General features: G+C 43.1%; 1 protein-coding gene across 3 annotated transcripts in view; it reads right to left on the reverse strand.

The window, feature by feature from the left end:
* Positions 1–2,662: 2,662 nt before the first annotated feature.
* The window catches only part of SH3BP4 (SH3 domain binding protein 4), a 58,151-nt gene continuing 36,908 nt past the window's right edge, over positions 2,663–23,905 (reverse strand). For all 3 annotated transcript variants that reach the window (XM_081944649.1, XM_081944651.1, XM_081944650.1), the window contains 3 exons: positions 17,141–19,485; positions 6,519–6,707; positions 2,663–3,833 (listed from right to left, as the gene is read on the reverse strand). In XM_081944649.1, coding sequence (XP_081800775.1) covers positions 3,606–3,833; positions 6,519–6,707; positions 17,141–19,485 — 2,762 coding nt within the window. In that variant the 3' untranslated portion in view covers positions 2,663–3,605. The remainder of the gene's footprint in view (positions 3,834–6,518; positions 6,708–17,140; positions 19,486–23,905) is intronic.

A 23,905-nucleotide genomic window follows, 5' to 3' on the forward strand; every position in this document is an offset into this window, starting at 1 on the left:
CTACGCTCCAAGGATGCCAAAATGCTACACCTGCAACCGTGTGGGACATGACACCCGGGATTGTCCCCAACGAGTTCCAGCTCCCGCCACGTACCAGCCCAGAGGAACAGACTCCAGAGGCAGAGGTAGAGGCGGAAGACAAGGTCGTCGTGGTCCAAGGCGTGATTCACAAGCTCCACTTGTGACACTGGCCATAACCAACGTTCCACAACCTGATCCAAAGTTCGACAGACGTCTTTTGTGGACTTTAGATAGTGGAGCAGCTGTGCATGTTACCCACAGAAGGGAACTTTTCACAGAGATGGGCGAACCAGAGCCCGAGTATCGAGAACTGTATTCCTTCACCAACCACACTTGCAAGGTCATGGGAAAAGGAACTGTTTACATTGAAGAGCTCGATACACACATCCCTGATGTTTATTACATACCTTCAGCAACCAGTAATTTGCTTAGTCAAAGTCACTTGTCTAGAGATTTAAAGTTCCAGGTTCACCACCTCGAAAAAGCAAGTTACTTAGTTAAAGATGGAGATATTGTTGCTGAAACCATGCTGATTGGTGGTGTTTATTACTTAAAGCCAAAGCCTAAAGGGCAAGCACAGGCAAGTATGCAAACTCCAAAAAGGCACAACACAGACCCAGAGAGAGTTGTCCCAGAGAGAGAAAACGTTACTGTGCCAAAGGCTCCTAAAGCCAACAAACAAAGAAAACAGAAACAGATTGCTCAGAGCAAGCCTGAGGGTCCTCATGAAACTGTTAATGTTGAGAATTCTAACTGGTAAACCTTTGCATTCCAGGTGTATTCACAAGTGGCACAGAAGATTGGGACATGCCAGTTTCCGTGTTCTTAGAAAGATGCCGGAGTTCGCAAAAGGTTTGGATCTAAAGGGGTGTAAGGTGTTTTTGGATTGTGCCGTTTGCAAAAAGGCTAAATCCAAGGCGGCTCCAATTCCAAAACACGCTACACGCCGGTCAACGCCGGTCTACAGAATCAAGAAGAAACCAAATGGTGAGTCTTTATACAAAGCCAGACTTGTAGCTCAGGGTTTCGCTCAACGTTATCCTGAGGACTACACAAACACTTACTCACCAACAGTCAGAACTGAAAGTGTAAAAATTGCCTTAACCACTGCAATTATTCTTGGTTTAGAAGTTTTTCAATTTGATGTGGACACAGCTTATCTACATGCAGACCTAGATGAAGAGATCTACGTGAGAAGCCCTCCAGGATTCCGAAAGCAAGAAGGGGATACCTGGTTCCTGAACAAAAGTCTTTATGGTCTGAAACAGTCAGGTTTAATGTGGTATTTATGTCTTACTGACAAACTAAATTCAATGGGCTTTATTAAGTCCGAAACTGATGAATGCGTGTTCACAAAAAGATCTAACAATGCATATGAGATAATTCTTGTTTATGTTGATGATATTGTTTATATTGGTCCAAATAAGAAAATGAGTGAGATTTTTGCTAAAAGTTTGCAGAGATACTTCACACTAAAATCTTTAGGACACATTAGCACTTATTTAGGTGTTCAAATTGAAAAGACACAGAAGGGGTTTAGTCTTTCACAAGAAGAGAAAATTGGCCACATTCTACATCATTGCAACATGAAAGATGCTAGCACAACAAAGACACCCATGCAAACAGATTTTCACAACTTAACACATGAACCAAGTCCTGAGTTCGAGGATCAAACACTTTATCGTTCAGTCATTGGTTCACTATTATACATTAGTAGTTGGACCAGACCTGACATCGCACTTAGTGTTAATCTTTTATCACGACATGTAGGTAAGGCAACACAATTTCATTGGTCATGCATTAAGAAGTTATTGAAATACCTAAAACACACTAAACACATGAAGTTATTGCTAGAACCAACACACGCTGATCAACCAAAGTTGATTTGTTTTTCTGATTCCGACTGGGCGAGCGACAAGAAGTCACGCAAAAGCACTTCTGGTTACATGATGTTCCTAAATGGTTGTCCTGTTTACTGGCAAGTGAGAAAACAGAGTTTTGTTTCATGTTCATCTACTGAAGCTGAATATGCTTGTTTCAGATGCTTGTAATTCTCTAACGTGGTTTGATGCTTTGATCACAGATATCTGGACACGTCCGATTCGACCAATCACCGTGATGGAAGATAATGTATCTGTGGTTTATATTTCTGAGTCACATTTTACAGGTTCTAGGTCCAGACACATTGACATTCGTTATCAAAACACAAAGCAATTAGTTAAGCAAGGTTTTGTTAAATTGCAATATGTTTCTACACATGATCAGATTGCAGACATGCTTAACAAACCACTTGCCGCAAATCAACACGAGTATCTGCGAAAGAAGATGTGCCTTAATTGATGATTTGATGACGTCAGCCCAGACTAGCAAAAGAAGGGGTGTCACGATGTTAAAAAGTTTGCTAGGCCTGAACTGAATGAATTGACACTCAAGAGTTAAACTAAGAAAGAGTTATTGCACAGGTCATAAAAGTTTTTATCTGAAAGTGATTATTAAGTTATTTTCTGTTTTTATTTTATTATTAAAGTTTGTTTATTAATTAGAATACTTCTTAAAGACTTATTTCTTTTTTTTAATATCTCAAAAGATATGCGGAAGGGAATCAGCCTCGGTCCATAGACCTCATTTTCTACAGGGTGTTTTTCCCCTGACAACCCCACATCTAGCTGTCTAGATCACAAAACAGTTCAAATTTATAATTTTGTCTGGCCTGCTAATTGTTATGTTTATTTTTATACAGCAATGCTTAATAAAATGACATGTCTTCTGATTTTCAACTGATGCAATCCCAGACAAGGAATAACAATCTTCCATATTATATAGCCCAACACGGTAAATTTCTGAAGATCTAATCTGCTATTGGACAAGCATACATTATTATTGCATAACCTGTGTGATAAAGGAGGGAGGCAGCAGTATAAATGGCATCCATTAAGGTTTATTTATTTTTAATAAAAATTCTTTAGGGCTTTTGCTTAACACTGCTTTTCTGCCCTTAGATCTAAAGCACACAAGAATGAAACACATCTTTTATATGAACACTAACTTGTAATGCTAAATTCTGGTGTGATAAACATCAGCTAAGTTGAAAAAGTGTGCTCATATTTTCTAACAAAAATGGTTTATATAAAATGAAATAATACAGAACTGTTTCATCAATGACAAGATCACAAGAGATGCTGGAGTAAGAACTGAAAGGCAATTCTCACAAGAACATATTAAAATCCAAATCCTACAAGGAGACATATTTGTGCTTCTCTATATCAATGAATCAAAGTGATAATTTAAAAAGAAGTAAACATGGAAAACATCATGTTATATAAAAATGACAATGTCTTTATCAAAATGATTTGAGATTTTAGTCTGGTACTGCCAAATATTTTTAAAAGGTGTTATTTTAAACATAATGGAAGTTGTCCAGTACAGAATATAGAAAAGACTTTGGAATCTTCTGCAAAAAGGAAAAGAAAATCTATTTTATTTAGCTCAGGAATCATGTTCCAAACTTTGGCTATTCAGAAGTGCTTTTTCTTGAACTGAGCTAATAACAAATAAAATCAGACTGCATGAAGCTAAACTTCCCATCAGAGGGCATAATCATCATATTCTTCTTGTGGGCTAAAAGCAGCTGCTCGTAATATTTCCAAGGAATTTACTAAAATTAGGGTGCCGGTCAGATGTTTCCAACGTTTTGTAATAGGATTCTTCATCTTATCAAGTCCAATGTGCAACTCTTGGGTAATATCACGATAACTGTCTCCCATCTGATTACTCCATGTTAGCATGAAATCATAGGCTGGTTTCCACATTGCCTGTCAGATAGAAACCAATGTTAACAAGGACTGTTTACCACTAATTCTTATATGGTGGTAAAAAATCAGAAAGAATCTGGCAGCAATTTTTCAATTAACAAATGTTATTAAAAGGTTTGCCTTGTTTGATTATTTTTTGCAAGTCTAGGATGGGGGAGTGTAACCTTCCCAGTATTGTTGGACATGTCTCTGCCTTTAATACCATCAACCTATAGGCAAGCACATTGCATTTTGGAGGTTTGGGCACGCATGCATGCTTTGGGCACTTTGTCTGGAAAAGGTTAGCCATCACTGGTATAGGAGATCCTGGCTCAGTGCCTAGAGAATAAATGCAGGTACAGACATTTATGAAATGTAATTCCAATTTTCAACAAGGGGAAAAAATGGATACAGGGAACTCCAAGCCAATTAACTTGACACCAATACTTCGGGAAAAAACTGGAAAAGATAATCAAGCAGGTTTGTGAGCACCTAGATATTAATAAAACAATTGCTAGAAACTAACATGGACTGGTTAAAAACAGATTTTGCCAGAAAAACCTTATTGCCTTTTTTTGATAAACTCACTAAATTAGTGGATCAGGGAAAGGCTCAGTATATACTGTAGTTTACTTAGACTCCAGTAAGGCACGCTGAAGTAAACCACAACCTACTTCTTGGATAGTGGGTTGGGTTAGAACAGGGCTGTCAAACTGCGGGCTGGATGCATCACGTGCTGGCCACGCCTCATGCACTGGCCACACCCTGTTTAGTAAAGGAGAAGTCACAATACGTCACATGATGCCACCATGACGACGCAAGATTGACACCCCTGGATTAGAAGATCTCCAAGGTCCCCTCCAGGCCTATGATTCTAAGATTTAAGAAATCTACAAGCTGTCCCAATGTATTATTAATTAGGTCTGAATGGAAAAGAACAGACCGGCTGAATTCTAAGACCAAGTGGCTATGGATAAGAGGCTTAATAGAGATGATTGATATATAAATCTGAATGATGATAGCCTCCCATATTGAGTAAGTTTACAGTCTGGGAGATCTCCTGGATATGTGACTCCTGCCTGAAAAGAAGACAGATGTTGTGGTCAGGACAGCCTTTACACAACTATATCTTATATATCATTTACATAATTTCCTGGAGTATCATGGTTTGTACACACACATTCTTGTCATTATGCAACTGGATTATCACTTATGCTAATGGAACTGCTATTGAAAACTATCCCAAAACAGTAGTCCAGTAGTGATTGTGACACCTACATTTGCACTCCTAGCCCTCTCACTCTAGGAGCTACATTAGCTGTCAGTCAGCTTGCACGTCCACTGCAAGGTTCTGGTTATCACCTTCTAAAACCAGATCTGGCTATCTGCTCTGAAATGCATCTGCCTTTACTGTATGATTAAGGGAGTGAAGACTTGAGGATTTTGTCACAAGGGAGTGCCACCTGCAATAGTCTGATTTTCTCTTTTATTGCCTACTGTGGAATAGCTGGCTTTCAACTATACAGACCTGTAAGTCCCCAATGCAGGGATGCAAAAAACAGCTCTGGGAAAGAGCATTTGGAAGATATTAAATATGGACCTGCTCCTATAAGTTTGTTTTTGACTTTTGTTTATTATATGTGGAGCCACAGGAAAGAAGCATGGAAAAGTAAAGCCTTCCTGGTCTTGCAAATAGAGAGGTTTGTCTAGTCACTGTTGTTCTTTTAGTACTATGTGTCGTAATCAGAGTCTAATGATGAATTATTCCTGCTAAACCAGTGGTGGGTTGCTATGTGCAACTGCATGCGTGCAATCCGGTGTTGCCCCCCCACCCCGGGTTCTTCTTCGCATTCTGTTTTCGTGCCTTTGGGTGGAGGGAAGCAAGCCCTGGGAGTTTTGACATCCAGGCTCTGTGATTTCCCACGTCCCACGCCACACCTGAGGGTGTTTTTTTGGGGAGGTTGCAACAGGTTCCTCCTCCCCCTTATCCCGAGCCAGGATTGGGTGAACTTTCCTCCCTCCCCGCTCACACACTCCCGCGCCTCCGCCTGCATTTTTTCCTATCTCTTCTTTCCTTCTGATCGTTCTCTCCTCTCCCCCCCCACTCGCCCACCAGATTTATAAACACAGGCATGGTCTCTGGGCTGCAGTTGAATTTTCCTTCTAAGAAACTTATGGCTTTCCCATGTCCTATATCCTCCAGCGGTCTATTTTTGGGAGCTTTCCCCCCCTTTCCCATCCATTGGAGTCCCAAAAATGTTCGCCACCGTTTTGGTGGGCGTGGCTTGGTGTGAGGGGGCATTTCTCATGTGACTGAGTGTGCATGAATGACATCAGGTTGGCTACGCCCACTCAGTCACGTGCCCCCCCACCTAGTCATGCCCACAGAGCCGGTAGTAAATTTTTTTGAAACCCACCTGTGCTAAAAACATGAATGTGTTAAATTGATCCATTCTGTGTGCATGACACGTATATGATCACAGAAGGATCTCACAATTTCTAGGTATAAAATCTCTGCTGATCTTGGAAGAAGGACTGCATATTTTTACTGCAGTGGCTATACAACACAAATTCCTTTCTTTCCTTAGGTTGGCTGTCTTTATTTAAGAGAGGAAAAGTATGTTGAACATAGTATGAAACTCATTTTCCAAGCTCCTGAGTTAATTTGGTCTTCCAGGATGGCCTAAACACAATGTATTTTTTTACCTCACTATCTACTGCACCATTCTTATCTTGATGGGGAGCTTCATAGGCATCCATTTGTTGCTTAGAAACTTTAGCCAATTTCTCAGCAAGTTCTCTCCAGCGCTGAGACACTTCTACAGCTGTAGTCAGAAGAACAAAATCCTGAATTAGCTTGACAACCAAGCCTTGACAGTCCATTTTCAACAATGCCTGAGAAAAGAGAAAAAACAAAAGTCATGGAAGTTCTAGAGAATTTGCTGTAATCTGGTAATTGGCAAGATACACACACACACACACCTGTTTTGTTTATATACCTTCCTATACAAATGTACTTTTTAAAATTTTATATAAATAGCAAAAATATGCAGAGTTCTAGGAATGGTAGTCATGTATTATTGAAAAATAAATAATTTACTTTAGAAGAGACAGCTGATTGATGCAAACTTTACTAAACCAAGCCTGCATAATATAGTTTGAAAAAGGCAAAGCTTGTGTAGAATTGTTTGGAGTTGTCCCACATGAGAGGACAAGAAACAGTGGATTTAAATCACAAGCAAGGAGATTTTGAATAGACATCAGAGAACATTTTCTAATAGTAGTAGCTGTTGAACTATCTCAGGAAATGGTGTATTTTTACTGGAGGAATCGAAACAACAGCTAGATGGTCAAAGGTTGGTCTAGTAGCGTGTTTCCCTGACAATAAGACAGGATCTTATTTTCTTTTGACCCGCACAAAATAAGCGCCTGGTCTTATTTTTGGGGAGGTCTTATTATTACGGGGTGCAGGAGGACCGCATTGCTGCTGCTGTGTTGCAATATTTTTGGGGAGGGCTTATTTTCGGGGAAGGGCTTATTTTAGCACATGTGCTCAAAAGCCTGATTGGGCTTATTATTTGGGGAGGTGTTATTTTCGGGAAAACAGGGTAGTGGAATCAGACCCTGGTGAAGGTCACTTGCAGTTTTTATAGCTTATCCTTAGAATCAGGTGAGGTCCCAGAGGTGCGTTGTTCTCAGTTCGGCTGAAACAGTAGTGGTAATTGGGCGTGGGTTGCTGAATCGCTAGTGACGGGTGGCTGGCCACGCTCCCAAACCAGCCCGCTCCGACGGTCGCCCTGTCTCGTTTTCACCATGTGCGTCCACAAAACTGCCTCCTCCTGCCTACACAGGTAAGCATTTGCACTAGCCTAGCCCCACTGCCCACCGGCCAGCATCTCCCGAAGTTGCTGCCATTGCAGTTGTGGCGGGGTCGGGGGCAGCATGCTGGAGAGGGCAGCAGTGGCAGGAGAGGTCGGCATGCCAAGTCCTGGATCGAGAAACTGGAAGAGACACCTTCCTACACTCGCTCCTCGCTGGAAATATCCAGGTTTAATTTGGATCTGGGGCCCACCAAGGAGCCGCTCAGCTTCATCAAATTCCTGCAATGAGTAAGTTGAGCTGTGGTGACGGGAGACGCCCAGCCAAGCATGGTCTGGGCGGGCTGCGGAGCACACAGCCAGGAAAAGCCATAGATTTCCTAGGAGGAATTGAAGCATTCAGCTTTGCTCCCCAGAGGCCACGCCTGTGTTTAAATCTGGCGGGGGGAGTGGGGGAGGGGTAGAGAACAACTGGGTGGGAGATAGGAAAAAATGCAGGTGCTGGAGTGTGCAAGCAGGGGGGGAGGAAAGTTCATCCGATCCTGGCTTGGGACAAGGGGGGGAGGAGGAACCAGCTGCAACCCCCCAAAACACCCCCAGGCATGGAAGGGGCTGTGGGAAATCACAGAGCCTCCACCCCAGGTTCATCCTTTTGCATTCCGTTTTCGTGCCTTCGAGTGGAGCTCAGTGCACAGCCACAATGCCATGCAGGGCCTGCTTCCCTCCACCCAAAGGTAGGAAAATGGAACGCAAAACGAGGAACCCAGGGTGGGGTGGGGGTGCCACGCGTGACTGCAGGGCACAAGCGTGCATCTGCAATCCAGTGTCTCCCCCACCCCACCCTGGGTTCCTGTTTGCGTTCCGCTTTCATGCTTTTGGGTGGAGGAAAGCAGGCCCTACATAGCATCCTGGCTCTGTGCTATGCTCCACCCAAAGACACGAAAACGGAATGCAAAAGGATGAACCTGGGGTGGGGTAAGGCACCATGCACAACTGCAGGGCAAAAGTGCGCATATGCAATCTGGTGTCGAGTCTGGAGGTGGTGAAGGGAGAGAAATGAAGGGGTCCATCTTGCTGGTGGAAGATTCCCCGGTGCCCACACCAGCCAACCCTCAGCATTTTGCAGGTGGCGGCATAATCCACAGCAGCAGCAGCATGCTCGGGAACAGCTGCTCATCAGCTGAGGAGTTTGGAATGTGACCAGGGGGTGGCTGATTGTCAGGGCCATGCAGGTGAGTAAAGTGAGAGCCTGCAGACTCCGACAGCGCTTCTCTACTGAATCGCTTCTGGAGAATCGCTTCTCTACTGGTGGGGTGGGGAGTTTTGACATCCAGGCTCTGCGAATTCCTATGGCCGCCGCTGTGCCTGGGGGTATTTTGGGGGGTTGTAGCCAGTTCCTCCTCCCCCTTGTCCTGAGCCAGGATCGGCTGAACTTTCCTCCCTCCCTCCCTCCCTGCTTGCACAGTCCAGTGCCTCCGCCTGCATTTTTCCTATCTCTCACCCTTTCCTTCCCATTCTTTCCCCTCCCTCTCTCACCCGCTGGATTTATAAACACATTGTGGGTGTGGCTGCAAAGTTGAATGCTTCAATTCCTTCTAGCAAACTTATGGCTTTTCCACACCCTAAATCCTCCTCCAGTGGTCTATTTTGGGGAGTTTTCCTCTCTTCTCCCCTCCCTTTCCCTCCATCGGAAAGAAGTCCCAAAAATTTTTGCCACCATTTTCGTGGAGGTGGTTTGGTGGGGTGGTCATGTGACTGAGTGTGCCTGAGTGACATCAAGTTGGCCACGCCCACTCAGTCACATCCCCTCACCTAGCCACATCCACAGAACTGATAGTAAAAAAAATTTAAACCCACTCCTGTGGGGTCCACGCAACATGTGTAAAATCTGGTACAATTCTTGTTGCCATTGATTTTGAATCTATATTTCTGTAACGGATCTAGATACTTTTATTTAAAATATTTATTCCCATTAAACAAAACTTGAAGCAGTTTACAATTAAAGCTGGATGCACAATTAAAATTTCACTTCAAAACTTTCAAATATTGGAATTTGTTAGTTATTGGAACATTTAAAACTCAAGCCAAGTTTCAAAAGAAAACCAGTTATTTATTACGAGCTGAATGTTGGCAGCTACTTGAGTGAGGTCTTTGACCCGTTTCCCTCCTCCTCTCAGTCTGTGTCATAAATCATATTCTCCAACGAGGCACTCATGCAGGCTGTAGAAGTCCATGTCTCACAAGCTGGCTTTGGTAATCTGAGAAGGTATGTGTGGAATGTGCTCTCCCCTTGTTTGCCCACGGCAACTCGAGAGCAGACTAGAAATGCTTTTGTGAGTTGACAACATCTTTGATATATCTGTGAAATGTCAGCAAAATCAAAGCTATTTGTATGTGTGCCATGGTGATGCAGTGGTTAGACTGCAGAATTGCAGGCTAATTCTGCCAACTGCCAGCCGTTTGAGTCTGACCAGCTCAAGATTGACTCAACCTTCCATTCTTCGGAGGTGGGTAAAATGCCCCCGATTATTGAGGGCAATATTATGACTGCTTAGAGAGGGCTGTAAAGCACTTAGGAAGTGGTACATAAGTCTAAGCTATTGCTATCTAGGAGTGGGAAAAGATTTCATAAAGCAGGTGCTGTAAGTGAGAGGATCTGTCAATTGGTTTATACCCTATGAACTTGTAAAGAGGAAGGCTCTACAATAGGCCTCTCTTGATCATCTAACTCAAAGAGGCAGTTTGATTAAAGATTCAATTAATCCATTTTGTTTAAGTTCCTTTGTAGATGATTTACCACAACCTTCTCAAGGTCACTTCGAAAGATTGGGAAAGTTGGAAATGAACATTAGGTTCTCAAAACAGCTGGTTCCAAGGAAGATCTTTTTCAAGAGAAGGTATACTACTTCCCATTTTAGAGTAGACATTATAATCTTCCATAAGGAAAAGCTGGTAATGTTTTGTTACCATGGTGGCACAATCGTTAGAATGCAGTATTTCAGGCTAACTCTGCCCACATCCAGGAGTTTGATCCCGACTGGCTCAAGACTGACTCAGCCTTCCATCCTTCTGAGGTCAGTAAAATGATGACCCAGAATATGCTGTCATCGTAAATTGGCCAGAGAGTGCTGTAAAGCACTATGGAATTGAATGGTATATAAGTCCAAGCGCTCTTGCTATTGGAACTCAAGCCAGTCTTGGCCATCCCAAGAAGGCACACAGGGACATAGATTAAGCTTCCATATGGCAAAAGTCAAACCATAGATGGTCCTATCCACTTGTTTATTTTCCACAAATTGCAAAGAATCTCTCAGACTGTGATGCAAAACACTGCCTCACTCACCACAGTAGACTCTGGTGTCCAATCAAGAATGCAAAATTGTTACTTTATCTAGCAAAAAAATGCAATTAAATAAATTATGCCTTCCCCAAAAGTTTCTGGATTATTTGTAACAGGGCTGCTAAGCAAGAATATGCAGATTTAATATATATAGCTAATTTATATTTCATCCAATTTATTTAGTTTACTAATTGCACAGACACACAAACAGTAAACATAGAGAACTGACACTTTGCCATGATATTGCTGTTGTGCAAGCTGAAGTTTTATCAGGTTAGACTAAAATGATGGGCTGGGGAAAATGTACCGTGAAGAGCTATTTATTATATTGCATATAACGTACTGTATACATACAAATTACTTTGATGAAAGTGCTTTTTAAGAAAAGTGTCCAGGTTTTTGGTTTTTTTCCAAATCAACAGCCTGGAACACTTCAAGGAATTGATATATATCAATTGATATAGTCCTTAGTAAACACAATTCTGTCATATCACAAACTATTTTCTATGTTCTTCAGAAGTAACATTGTTTTCTAGCAATAGGACAAGTAGTCCTCTTTTATCAATTACTTCATTTTGTTTACAGTTACTCATCCAGGTAAGTTGCCAGGAATCAATCTTGACTAGAAGACACAAAAAAGTGACATATAGTACTTTTTCATTTGACTAGTCAGTCAAATTCTTGTTGATGAGGGCTTGTTCAAATGGCTACTGGTATATTTTAGGAAAAGCATCAGGAAAGTATAACCAAATGCTTAATATGTTCTTTAAAAAAACACACCTGGTTTTTTTAGCTGAATTATTTTAGAAGCAAGCAATAAGTGCTGCCTTGGTTGCCAGAACTTACAGGTGAAACTCAAAATATTAGAATATGGTGCAAAAGTTCATTTATTTCAGTAATGCAACTTAAAAGGTGAAACTAATATATGAGATAGACTCATTACATGCAAAGCAAGTTAGTTCAAGCCATGATTTGTCATAATTGTGATGATTATGGCTTACAGTCATCAAGGTGGGCCCTTGAAAGGGCGGAGGGCCACACCTCTCGCAGGTGTGGCCCTCCGCCCTTTCAAGGGCCCACCTTGATGACGGATTCATTAATCCCGAGAGGTGGAGGAAGCGGAGACTCAGGGGGTTTTTAGTCAAATGTTTTTTAAATTCTTTTAGGGGTTCAGGGGTTGGGGGGTGGGTGGGTCAGATCAGGAGCGATGACGAAGCCAGGTCACCAGGTGGGGTCTTGAGCAGAAGGAGCAGAGAGGAGGAGGGGGGAGAGGATACCATTCCTATACAGGGCTCCTTGATTCCAACGGTCGTAGGGAGGGGCAGATATGAGGACAGATTAACAACCCGCAGTCGGTTGGGAGACCGTGGGTGCTGGTTACACCTGGTCGCTTGTACCAACCCCCGCGTTCTAGGTGGTCAGGATTTGCAGGCCCAGGGCCTGAGGCTGCTGTTATGCAATGCGAGGTCCGTTATCAATAAGGCCCCCTCATTCATGATCTAATTTTGGAGGGGGAGCCGGACCTCGCGGGAATAACGGAAACCTGGTTGGGCCACGAGGGAGGGTTACCCCTCGTGGAGATGTGCCCACCAGGTTACCAAGCATTTCACCAGCCCCGGGCCCGGGGAAGGGGCGTTGGGGTAGCAGTGATTATCCGGGAGGACTTAGAGCCGAGGGAGTCCACTGTGCCACAGATGTCCGGATGTGAATCCCTTGTTGTGAAATGGGGCCCTGGGAGGCAGTTGGGCCTGCTGATAGTATACCTGGCTCCCCGCCATACATCAGCGACCCTGCCTGAGCTCCTCGAGCTAATCTCATCGGTGGCGGTTGAGACCCCCAAACTTTTAGTAATGGGGGACTTTAACCTGCCGTCAGTGGGAGAAGCATCAGAGGGGGTTCGGGAGTTCATGGATTCCATGACAGCCATGGACCTGACTCAAATGATTCAGGGCCCGACACACGAGGGAGGTCACACCTTGGACCTCGTTTTTGTCTCTCGCCAGTGGTTGAGTGATCTGGGAGGAGTGAATTTAACCATCACTCCTCTATCATGGTCAGATCACTCACTCCTCCGACTTGACTTCCCTGGTGCTACCCCTCGCTGCGGGGAGGCGGAACCGGAAAACTCTAGATGGTTCCGCCCCAGGCGCTTGATGGAACCAGACAGGTTCCAGACGGAGCTTGGGCCACCTCCTGCAGCCCTGACCCGCCCTCGGGTAGAGGACCTGGTGGCCGCGTGGAATAATGCGACTACCGGGGCCTTGAACCGGGTGGCGCCTTTGCGGCCTCTCCGGCGGCAACGATCCACCCTGGCTCCTTGGTTCACCGAGGAGCTAAGGGTGATGAAGCGCCGCAAGAGATGCCTAGAGAGTCGTTGGAGATCCTCCCGATCCGAATTGGACCGAGCACAGGTACGAGCCCATTTAAGGACGTACCTAGTGGCATTGAGAACGGCCAAACGTCGATATTGTGCCGCTCTCATTGCATCCGCAGAGAACCGCCCTGCCGCCCTGTTTCGGGTGTCCCGCTCCCTTCTGTTTCAGAGGCCGCGGGAGGCCCCTCTACAGGGTAGAGCAGAGGAGTTTGGGAAATATCTGCTGGATAAAGTCGCTCAAATCCGGAAGGATTGGGTCCCCTTCAGTGGCCCAGTCGAGACGCCAGTGGCGAGTCTTGAGAAACCTTTTTGGGAGGAGTTTGACTTGGTTGCCATCGAGGATTTGGACAGATTGCGTGGACGACTGCGACCTACCACATGTTTGCTGGACCCGTGTCCCTCCTGGCTTGTACTGGCTTCCTGGGAGGTTACACGCGACTGGCTCCTGGGCCTAGTGAACGCTTCGTTGGGTGAGGGGTCTCTCCCGGCCGCCTTGAAAGAGGCGGTGGTGAGACCCTTGCTCAAGAAGCCTTCCCTGGACCCTACGGAGCTGGCCAATTATCGTCCTGTCTCCAACCTTCCCTTTTTGGCGAAGGTTGTAGAGAGTGTGGTGGCTTCTCAGTTCCCACGACATCTGGAGGAGAATGATTATCTAGACCCGCGCCAGTCCGGCTTTCGCCCTGGGCACAGCACTGAGACGGCCTTGGTCGCGTTGGTAGACGATCTCTGGAGGGCCAGAGATAGGGGTTGCTCCTCTATCCTGGTCCTATTAGACCTCTCGGCGGCTTTTGATACCATCGACCATGGTATCCTGTTGCACCGACTGGAGGGGTTGGGGGTCCGGGGCACCGTTTTGCGGTGGTTCGGCTCCTACCTCTCCGGCCGGACGCAACGTGTGTTGGCAGGGGGGCAGAGGTTGACCCTAAGCCCCCTTACTTGTGGGGTGCCACAGGGGTCGGTCCTCTCGCCGCTCCTGTTCAACACATACATGAAGCCGCTGGGTGAGATCATCCGTGGTTTCGGGGTGGGATATCATCTGTACGCTGATGATACTCAGCTGTACATTTCCACCCCGAACCACCCCAACGAGGCCATCGAAGTGATGTCCCGGTGTGTGGAAGCCGTACGGGTCTGGATGGATGACAACCGACTCAGGCTCAACCCTTCCAAGACGGAGTGGCTGTGGGTTCCGGCCCCCCGGTTCAACCAGATAATTCCATCTCTGGCCATTGGGGGCATTCAACTTGCCCCCGTGGAGCGGGCGCGCAATTTGGGCGTCCTCCTGGATGCCAGGCTGTCCATGGATGAACATGTGACAGCCGTGGCCAGGGGGGCGTTCGACCAGGTTCGCCTGGTGCGCCAATTGCGCCCCCTATTGGACCGGGACGCCTTACGCACAGTCACCCATGCGCTGGTGACGTCTCGCCTGGACTACTGTAACGCTCTCTACATGGGGCTCCCCTTGAAATGCACTCGGAGACTGCAGTTGGTCCAGAATGCGGCCGCGCGGGTGATTATGGGGAGTACCAAGTACTCCCATGTGACACCTCTCCTGCGCGAGCTGCACTGGCTCCCTGTGGTCTATCGAGTGCGTTTCAAGGTTTTGATTACGATCTTTAAAGCGCTCCATGGCTCAGGACCTAGTTACCTGCGGGATCGTATTCTGCCCCATACATCCCTACGACCCATCCGCTCGCACAGAGAGGGACTTCTCCAGGTGCCGTCTACCAGACAGTGCCATGGGGCGGCGCCTAGGAGCAGAGCCTTCTCTGTGGCGGGCCCAGCCCTGTGGAATGACCTCCCCCCAGATATTAGGACTACTACTGACCTCTGCTCCTTCCGTGTCAAGCTCAAGACCCACCTTTTCCAAATAGCTGGCCTGGCTCGACCATAACTTAGTAACGCTCCTGATGGGTTTTTTAATTTGGTAATTTTATTAGGGGATTTTAAATTGTATTTTTAACTGTCTTTCACTTAAGTCCATCCTCCTCCATGCACATATGTATATGTCTCTGTTTTTTGTATATATGTTTGTCTTATGTGTATTTTTATCTGTTTGATTGTACGCCGCCCCGAGTCCTTCGGGAGAGGGTTGCGGCTAATCAAATAAAATTATTATTATTATTATTATTATTATTATTATTATTATTATTATTATTATTATTATTATTATTATTATTATTATTATTATTATTATTATTATTATTATTATTATTATTATTATTATAGCTCATGAAAACCCCAAATCCACAATCTCAGAAAATTAGAATATTACATGCAATCAATAAAACAAGGATTGTACATAGAACAATATCGGACCTCTGAGAAGTGTAAGCATGCATATGTACTCAGTACTTAGTTTGGGCCCCTTTTACAGCAATTACTGCCTCAATGTGGTGTGGCATGGAAGCTATCAGCCTGTGGCACTGCTGAGGTGTTATGGAAGACCAAGATGCTTCAATAGCGGCCTTCAGCTCTTCTGCATTGTTTGGTCTCATGTCTCTCATCTTTCTCTTGACAATGTCACATAGATTCTCTATGGGGTTCAGGTCAGGTGAGTTTGCTGGCCAATCAAGCACAGTCATCCCACAGTCATTGAATCAGGTTTTGGTGCTTTTGCAGTGTGGGCAGGTGCCACGTCCTGCTGGAAAGTGAAGTCAGCATCCCCATAAAGCTCATCTGCGGAAGGAAGCATGAAGTGCTCCAAAATCTCTTGGTAGACGGCTGCATTGACCCTAGACTTAATGAAGCAGAGTGGACCAACACCAGCAGATGACATGGCTCCTCAAATCAATACAGACTGTGGACTTCACACTGGACTTCAAGCATCTTGCAGTGTGTGCCTCTCCATTCTTCCTCCATACTCTCGGTCCTTGGTTTCCAAATGAGATGCAAAAGTTGCTCTCATTAGAAAAGAGGACTTTGGATTACTGAGCAACAGACCAGGTCTGTTTTCTTTAACCCAGGTAAGATGCTTCTGACGTTGTTTGTTGTTCAGGAGTGGTTTGACAAGAGGAATACGACATTTGAAGCCCCTGTCCAGTATCTATCTGTGTGTGGTAGCTCTTGATGTGCTGACTCCAGCCTCAGTCCACTCCTTGTGAAAGTCCCCAACACATTTGAATGGACTTTTCCTGACAATCCTCTCCAGGCTGCAGTCATCCTTGCTGCTTGTGCACCTTTTTCTTCCACACTTTTCCCTTCCACATATCTTTCTATTAATGTGCTTTGATACAGCACTTTGGGAACATCCAACTTCTTTTGCAATGACCTTTTGAGGCTTTCCCTCCTTATGGAGGGTGTCAATGATGGTTTTCTGCACAACTGTCAGGTCAGCAGTCTTTCCCATGATTGTGATTCCTACTGAACCAGACTGAGAGACCATTTAAAGGCCCAGGAACCCTTTGCAGGTGTTATGGCTTAATTAGCTGATTAGAATGACACACTTTGAGCCTAGAATATTGCACTTTTTCACAATATTCTAATTTTCTGAGTTTGTGGATTTGGGGTTTTCATAAGGTGTAAGCCATAATCATCACAATTATGGCAAAATCACAGCTTGAACTATCTTGCTTTGCATGTAATGAGTCTATCTCATATATTAGTTTCACCTTTTAAGTTGCATTACTGAAATAAATGAACTTTTGCACGATATTCTAATTTTTTTTCTTTCACCTGTATATTCATAGTTAAACACTATATAGACACTGCTAAAACCCAGTTATTATTTACTCATTCTTTAACTGTACTATTAAACCAACAAGAAGATAAAACAATGAACAGTGAAAATACTTACCGACATCAGTTCTTTCTGGAAAGATTTCTTATCTTTACTTTCTGAACTATTACAGTCCTCTTTCAATTTCTCCAACACAGAAGCAACACACTCTGGCTCACTGTCCAATTCTGCTCGACAGAAAAAAGCAAGTGGCAAGTTCCTATATCCCAGAGCATCTGCAAAGGCACGCCAGCTGCTAATATTTTCCATCAGTAAAGTCCTTACTGAAGCATAGATATAGGTAAGAAATTTGCAAGGTCTTAGAATTTGCTCCAGCAACATACTTGTAGTAAGCTCAGGTCCAAAGAAATAATTTGGTTTGACTTTTCCAACAATTAAAACATTTTTAGTATGGACTAGGCCAATTTTACCATGATAATATCCAATGTACCATTCCTTGGTCCAGAGCTGACCTTTCAATCTGATTTTCTCCTCACTTAGCAAAGCTATAGCATCTCCTTTTTTATACTCCAAGAGATAATGGTTCTTATTTTGCCTCACTACTGTTTTCAGCATTTTGCCATATTTTAAACAAGTGACAGTCCGATCTTGGAAAACAGGATATTTGCTGGTGGTTGCAAGGGGCGACAAAATTATTTTCCCAATTTCATTTTTTTTCAGAAACCTGCGCTGTCCAGTGCATCTAACAGCATTTTTAAGAGGTGGTTGAGGTGTCTGTACACAGAACTGAGCAAGCATAATATCTTTGTCATCTTTGACTTGTATTCTTAAAGTAAAATCAGACAGCTCATTAGGATCATGTGATATGATGGGGAAAATGAGGCGACTGACTTTGCCAAGCTTCATTTGGAATCCTCTCACTATTTTTGCCTGATCACTGGCTGTCACCTCATAATTAGGCATATTTGAAAACATACAAAGTTTTAAGTCTTGTGGTCTTAGTAAGAAGAACTGGTGCTTTCCCCACAAATGCAGCATTACAGGTGCTGCACTATGAACTTGACGTGTAACTTCATTCACTAGAAGATTCTTTGGTGCACAATCATGTCCAAATACGGCAACTACAGTTTTAAATGAAGGATGTATGTATTTTGGACCATAGACCCCAATTGTAATTTTTTTACTGATATAATCCCAAACTGTGTGAGGATATGAAATATTCTGTCCTTGGGCTACAATAGCTATATACATGCAGGGTTCCAGGTTCTCCAACTGAACCTTGATTGTGCCTCCATAACAGTAACTTAGCGCCATTGGAGTATATGGGCCTTCCTTCACATCACTCCTCATGCACCTTACAGCTACTAAATTCTTGCTCACAATGTCATTGTTAATTTCTGCTGAAATTTTCATTTCCAATATAATGGGCATTCTGATTTCCATGTTGCTCAGCTTAATTTCTAGCACAGGACTTATGGAACTGCATATGTCACTGTTGAGTTCCAGTGGGGGATCCAATAGAGCTTTCAGAGAGATCTGTTGTGCATCTCCATCAGCCACATGTCCTTCAGGTACATGAATATTAATATTTGTATCTGGAAGCTGAACTGCACCACCTGAACTATCCAGTTTGCAAACTATGTTGGTCTCCACAGGTTGTGTCTGCCCCCAACCAGGGTTCTGACCCAGCAAATCCAAATCATGGCATGACCTTGCTAGTTTCCGATGACTTAGCCATGCAACCCTGAAATCCTCTTTGCTTTGGAATTGCTCTGGGGTAGGAGATTTCAATCCAGTAAAGAAACCTGATGAAGATGTACTTTCTGATTTTGCCTGAAGTATAGAAAGCTCTGATAAACTGTATGAGCGTTTGCTTCTAAAAAAAGGATTGTCTTGTCTGCTTGCTTGCTCAAAATCAAATCCATTCACGGATGGCACTTTGTCAAGAAAACTGCTATTTGCTACAGAACTTGACCCCGTAAATGTAGGAACTGTATCAAAGAGTAACAAATCCATTGTGATTTGGGGGGAAACCTCTTTGCTTTTTTCTGACATTTCTTTCATATTTCCATTCAGAAAATGGTTAGTAGTTTGAATACTGTTCAAAAAAGGATTGTTTTTAGCTAAGTTCCACTTTGCATCTGACCAGTCGCCAAGCAAATCCAACTCTTTTGCTCCTTCATCAGAACTTTCAAGGAGATAGTCTATCATTCCGCTGTCAGTTAATGAAGAGTTCCAATAGTTTATGGGTTGCACATAGGAGGATGGAATATAGCCCATTTCTGTGGTATTGTGTGCATACCACCACTCACCTCCTGAGGTATCTAAGATATAGAGATGGTCCCCTTTGGAAAACTTCAATGTAGTAAAGTTGTTTGGACAATAGTCTTTAATTGCTACAACTTCCTTTGCAGTTCCCAGTGATGCAAGACTATCTGTCATCAAGGCACCAGGAGAAGGCACTGCAAAGAAAACAGTGCACTAAAAATAAGGAATGGCAAACAACATAATCAATATATACTACACAAGTTACATCAAACAATGAAATACTATTAAATTAGGATGAAAAACTGAAGACTTAAAGGCTTCATGTGAACCTTGAAAAACTTGGATGTACTATACGTCCCAAAATTCCTTTCAAGACCATCATTAAATTGTACTTGATATTATATTACAAAAGATATATACAAGGATAATCACATTAATTTTCACCTAATTTAAATTAACTAACAATATACTTGTCACTATTCTGTCTAGTTTCCCCCCCCTTTCCCCCCCCCCAAATGTATCTCCCTGCAAAATAAAATGCAAATTAGCCAAACCTTGGGATTTTATAACCACATGATTATTATCTACACATTTCTTCATTGGGATTTAGAAGCAAGCATGTACATAGCTTTCTGAAGATACTTTATACTATAGAATCATTTTTGTGAATATCTGAAGAAATTCTTATTGTACAAGAAATTGTAGAAGATTATATAGTCATTAAATTATACTCAACTATTCACTGAATTCAATAGGAGGGTCTGTGACTTCTGAATAGGAATGTACGAGATTTTTCACTTAGAAAAGTATGCACAATTTGTGATGGATATGAAATTTTGATAAGAAACAAAGACATCAAAGGAAAAATAAGACTGCCTTAGCCAGAAAATGATTCTAAGCTATACTAAGCTACATATGTATTTGTAAATACCAACTAACAGTGATTTTGATGTAGGCATTGGATTAGACTGAGAAACTGTCACAGAAATGAAGTTATATGGGTCACTTTGGGCCAGCCACACTCTCTTAGCCTTAGGAATGGCAAAGTACATAGATTTCTCAGGAATCAATAATGACTAAGGCATACACACAAACAAAAGCATCAAATTGTTGACTTCTGGTCCTCACCTTAGGAAGTGAGGACCGCGAGCTCCATGACCCTGTTCCAAGCTCTCTCCATTGGAGGGCTCAAATAAAGCCATAGCCACCCTCGAAGGGTGGTGAAGTAAAGGAGGACCGCCATGCAGGTGGAGGAGAGCCGCATCTCTTCTCCCTGACTCGGAAAGCCCCCTCATCGGAAGAGCAGCAGCAGCCCAAAATGGTTGCCATAAAGCCATTTACCCAATGAAGCCATTTACCCAGCCTGAATACCCAAGACTGTGCTGGTGCGGAGAAAGTGAATGGTGTGTGAACTGGGTGAGAGAATACTTTTTGTTGGAAGTTGACCCTAAGAAATCTAAGGGGGAAGTATATTTAGAACTATTTGTTGAAGCGGCGAACGGAAACATAAAAAAATACAGGAGAATTTAAGAAAAAAAATTACTTTTTAAAAAATAAATAGAAATTTGGTTTCTTTACTTTACTTTTACTTTTATTTGTGCTTATAGACCGCCCCCTCTCCCAAAAGGGACTCGGGGTGGTGTACAGTCCATACAAGAAATACATCACATGAATAATTAAATAATTAAAACAGTTAAATTGTTAAACAGATAGATAGATATGGAGGAGGTTAAAAAGAAGGTTAAAAAGAACTGTACAACTAAGTAAAGTATCTAAATATAGTATTAAAAAACCCCTAAAAATATCCCGTAAATTAAATTTAAAACAATTCCCCTAAAATACCAGTTAAAAATGTATCTGCCAGGAGGTAGCAGTTATGAATGTGCCAGGCCAGCTAATCGGAACAGGTGAGTCTTCAATTTTTGTCGGAAGGAGCGGAAGTCGGTGGTGGTACTGTCGGGGGGGAGGTCATTCCAGAGGGTTGGGCCCATCACAGAGAAGGCCCTACTCCTTGGCGTCGCCCGTTGGCATTGCCTAGTGGACAGCACCAGGAGAAGCCCCTCCCTGTGAGAGTGAATTGGCCGCAGGGATGTGTGTGGCAGGATGCGATCCCGCAAGTAGCTAGGTCCTGTGCCATGGAGCGCTTTGAAGATGGTAATCAAAACCTTGAAACGCACCCGGAAAACCACAGGCAGCCAGTGCAGCTCGCGCAGGAGAGGTGTTACGTGGGAGTACCTAGTACTCCCCATGACAGCCCGCGCGGCTGCGTTCTGGACTAGCTGCAGTCTTCGGGCACGTCCCAAGGGAAGCCCCATGTAGAGAGCATTGCAGTAGTTAAAAGACATGGTATTGAGAGCATTTTAAAATGCTGGAATTAAAGTCCCAAATTTCTCTTTACTAATATTCCTCAATTATTGGATTTATAACTTAAAATAATTGAAATCAGAACTGTCAACATTATTGCAGAGAGGCTGAAGCAGACAGAAGTGAGACCGCCATCTGCTGATGAAAAGGGAACTATGCAAACTTGGAAATAATCATCTAAAAAGACTGAAAATATTTGCTGGACATAGTTCTACTCTAAGACCACTAGAGATTTGATTTTAACTAAGAAATTCAGTTAAGAGTCCCCTGAATATTACTGAACATATAAAAGTTACTTGAAGAGGTGTGGATAATCCTCTGGTGAATTTAAATTGATTGGACTGATCATTGATGAGATATTTAAAATTGTGACTTGGAAGTTTTGTTTTGAATTAATGAATCCTGGACAGTTGGCCAAAAAGGAGAACTACTAAATACAGATGCAATACAAGATGGAAGTGAGGGAAAGTGAAACGGAATGGAACTTTTTCAAAGTATTAAGGAAATATTTGACCGTATAGACCAAAAACTGGAAAATATAATACAAGGGATAATGGGCAAAGACCAGGACAATGAAGAAAGAATGAAGCCAACAGAAGGAATGGAGGGGAAAGTGGAACTGAGAAATCAGCAAGAAGAAGCTAACAAGGAGGAGATGTTACTAAAACTAATAGTGATTAAGAAACTAAAAAAGGAGGAAAATACGGTAAAAAACTTAAAAAGGGAATGAGACAAACAGGAAGAGAACTGGGGAAAAGAGATAGGATGTGGAATAGACAGTTCTGAAATTAGACAGTGGGTAGAAATGGGAGAAAAAGCTAGATTGTATAGTCAAATAAATGGAGTGAAAGATTTAAGGGACAAATATGGGAGGCAAGCCAAAAAGAAAATAAGATTAAAGGTTCGGATGCGGGCAAGAGATGATGGATAAGGGAAAAAAGAGTAAAAGAATATCTTGTGAATATATTTTAATAATGTGCATTAATACTAGAATGATACATGTTGGGCAATTATTTTATATGTAGTGTGATAGAAAATTAGATTTTGAATTTCAGTATTTGTGTGTGTGTGTGTGTGTGTGTGTGTGTGGTATTTGTTCTGATAAATAAATAAAGGGAGACTAGTACAGATCTATTTCAAGCTATTTAGCTCTCATCAGCTAGCCATACCCTTACTGTGATTTGAACCTGGGCTGGTATTACATATTAGGCAGATGTATTAGCCACTAAGCCACAGGCTCTCCTCCTTTATCAGCTAAGCCAGGGAAATAGGTATGTATTGTGCCACAACCCCTGGTATGCCCAAATATGGGAGGGAACACAGTTTGCCTTTGTCTGTCTTTCGGCTCACTCCAGGAGACCATCCAGGCAGAAAACCATATTTTTAATGTTGCCTTTGTTATATTTATGTTGTATTTGTGCTGATAAATAAATAAAGGGAGACTATTATAGATCTATTTCAAGCTATTTAGCTCTCATCAGCTAGCCATATCCTTACTGGGATTTGAACCTGGGCTGTATTACATATTAGGCAGGTGTATTAGCCACTAAGCCACAGGCTCTCCTCCTTTATCATACATACACACACACACACATACACATATGCAGGTCTTGGCGTATTCGGGTCTTTTCCTGTGTATGATCCATTTAAAGCAACAAAGCCAACATTCCACACCCACCCATCTATATTTAAAGAAAAACGGCAGCTCTGATCAGCTTTGCTCGCACAAGCATGAAGCCAAAGGCACCAGTCTGAAGATGACGAGTGTGACCTCGTCGAAACGTCGCCAAGATACTGTCAATCTTACCCAGGAAAAAACCCAAATATGCCAAGACCTGCATACCTATACCCATGAAAATCTACGAAAACATATACACACACACACATCTATATAAATAAAAATGTAATGTTTGTTTGTTCAAAATCTCACATCTCTAGAAGTTCTTCACCGATTGCTTTTGAATTTTGACACAATGTTGCATTCGACTATGCGCATGTTTTTATATACGTATATTATATAGATGTCACACCCGTGACAGGTAAAAACATGCTTTTTTGAAAACCAGCACCATCTGCTGGATGTAAAAGCAACACACGCTATACCATAGCCTTCATTTCTTGAGTATAGTATATTCGGAACACTTCAGCCTCTCTCCAGCTTCATCCTGACGGTCCCTTTATATGTGTGGTTGGGCTGCAGCTGCACCCTTTCCCCTTTCCACCCCTCCTCTGATGAGCTTCGCCATTTTC

This window comes from Natrix helvetica (assembly GCF_964273705.1).
Source record: "Natrix helvetica genome assembly, chromosome: 2".
Taxonomy (NCBI): Eukaryota; Metazoa; Chordata; class Lepidosauria; order Squamata; family Natricidae; genus Natrix; species Natrix helvetica.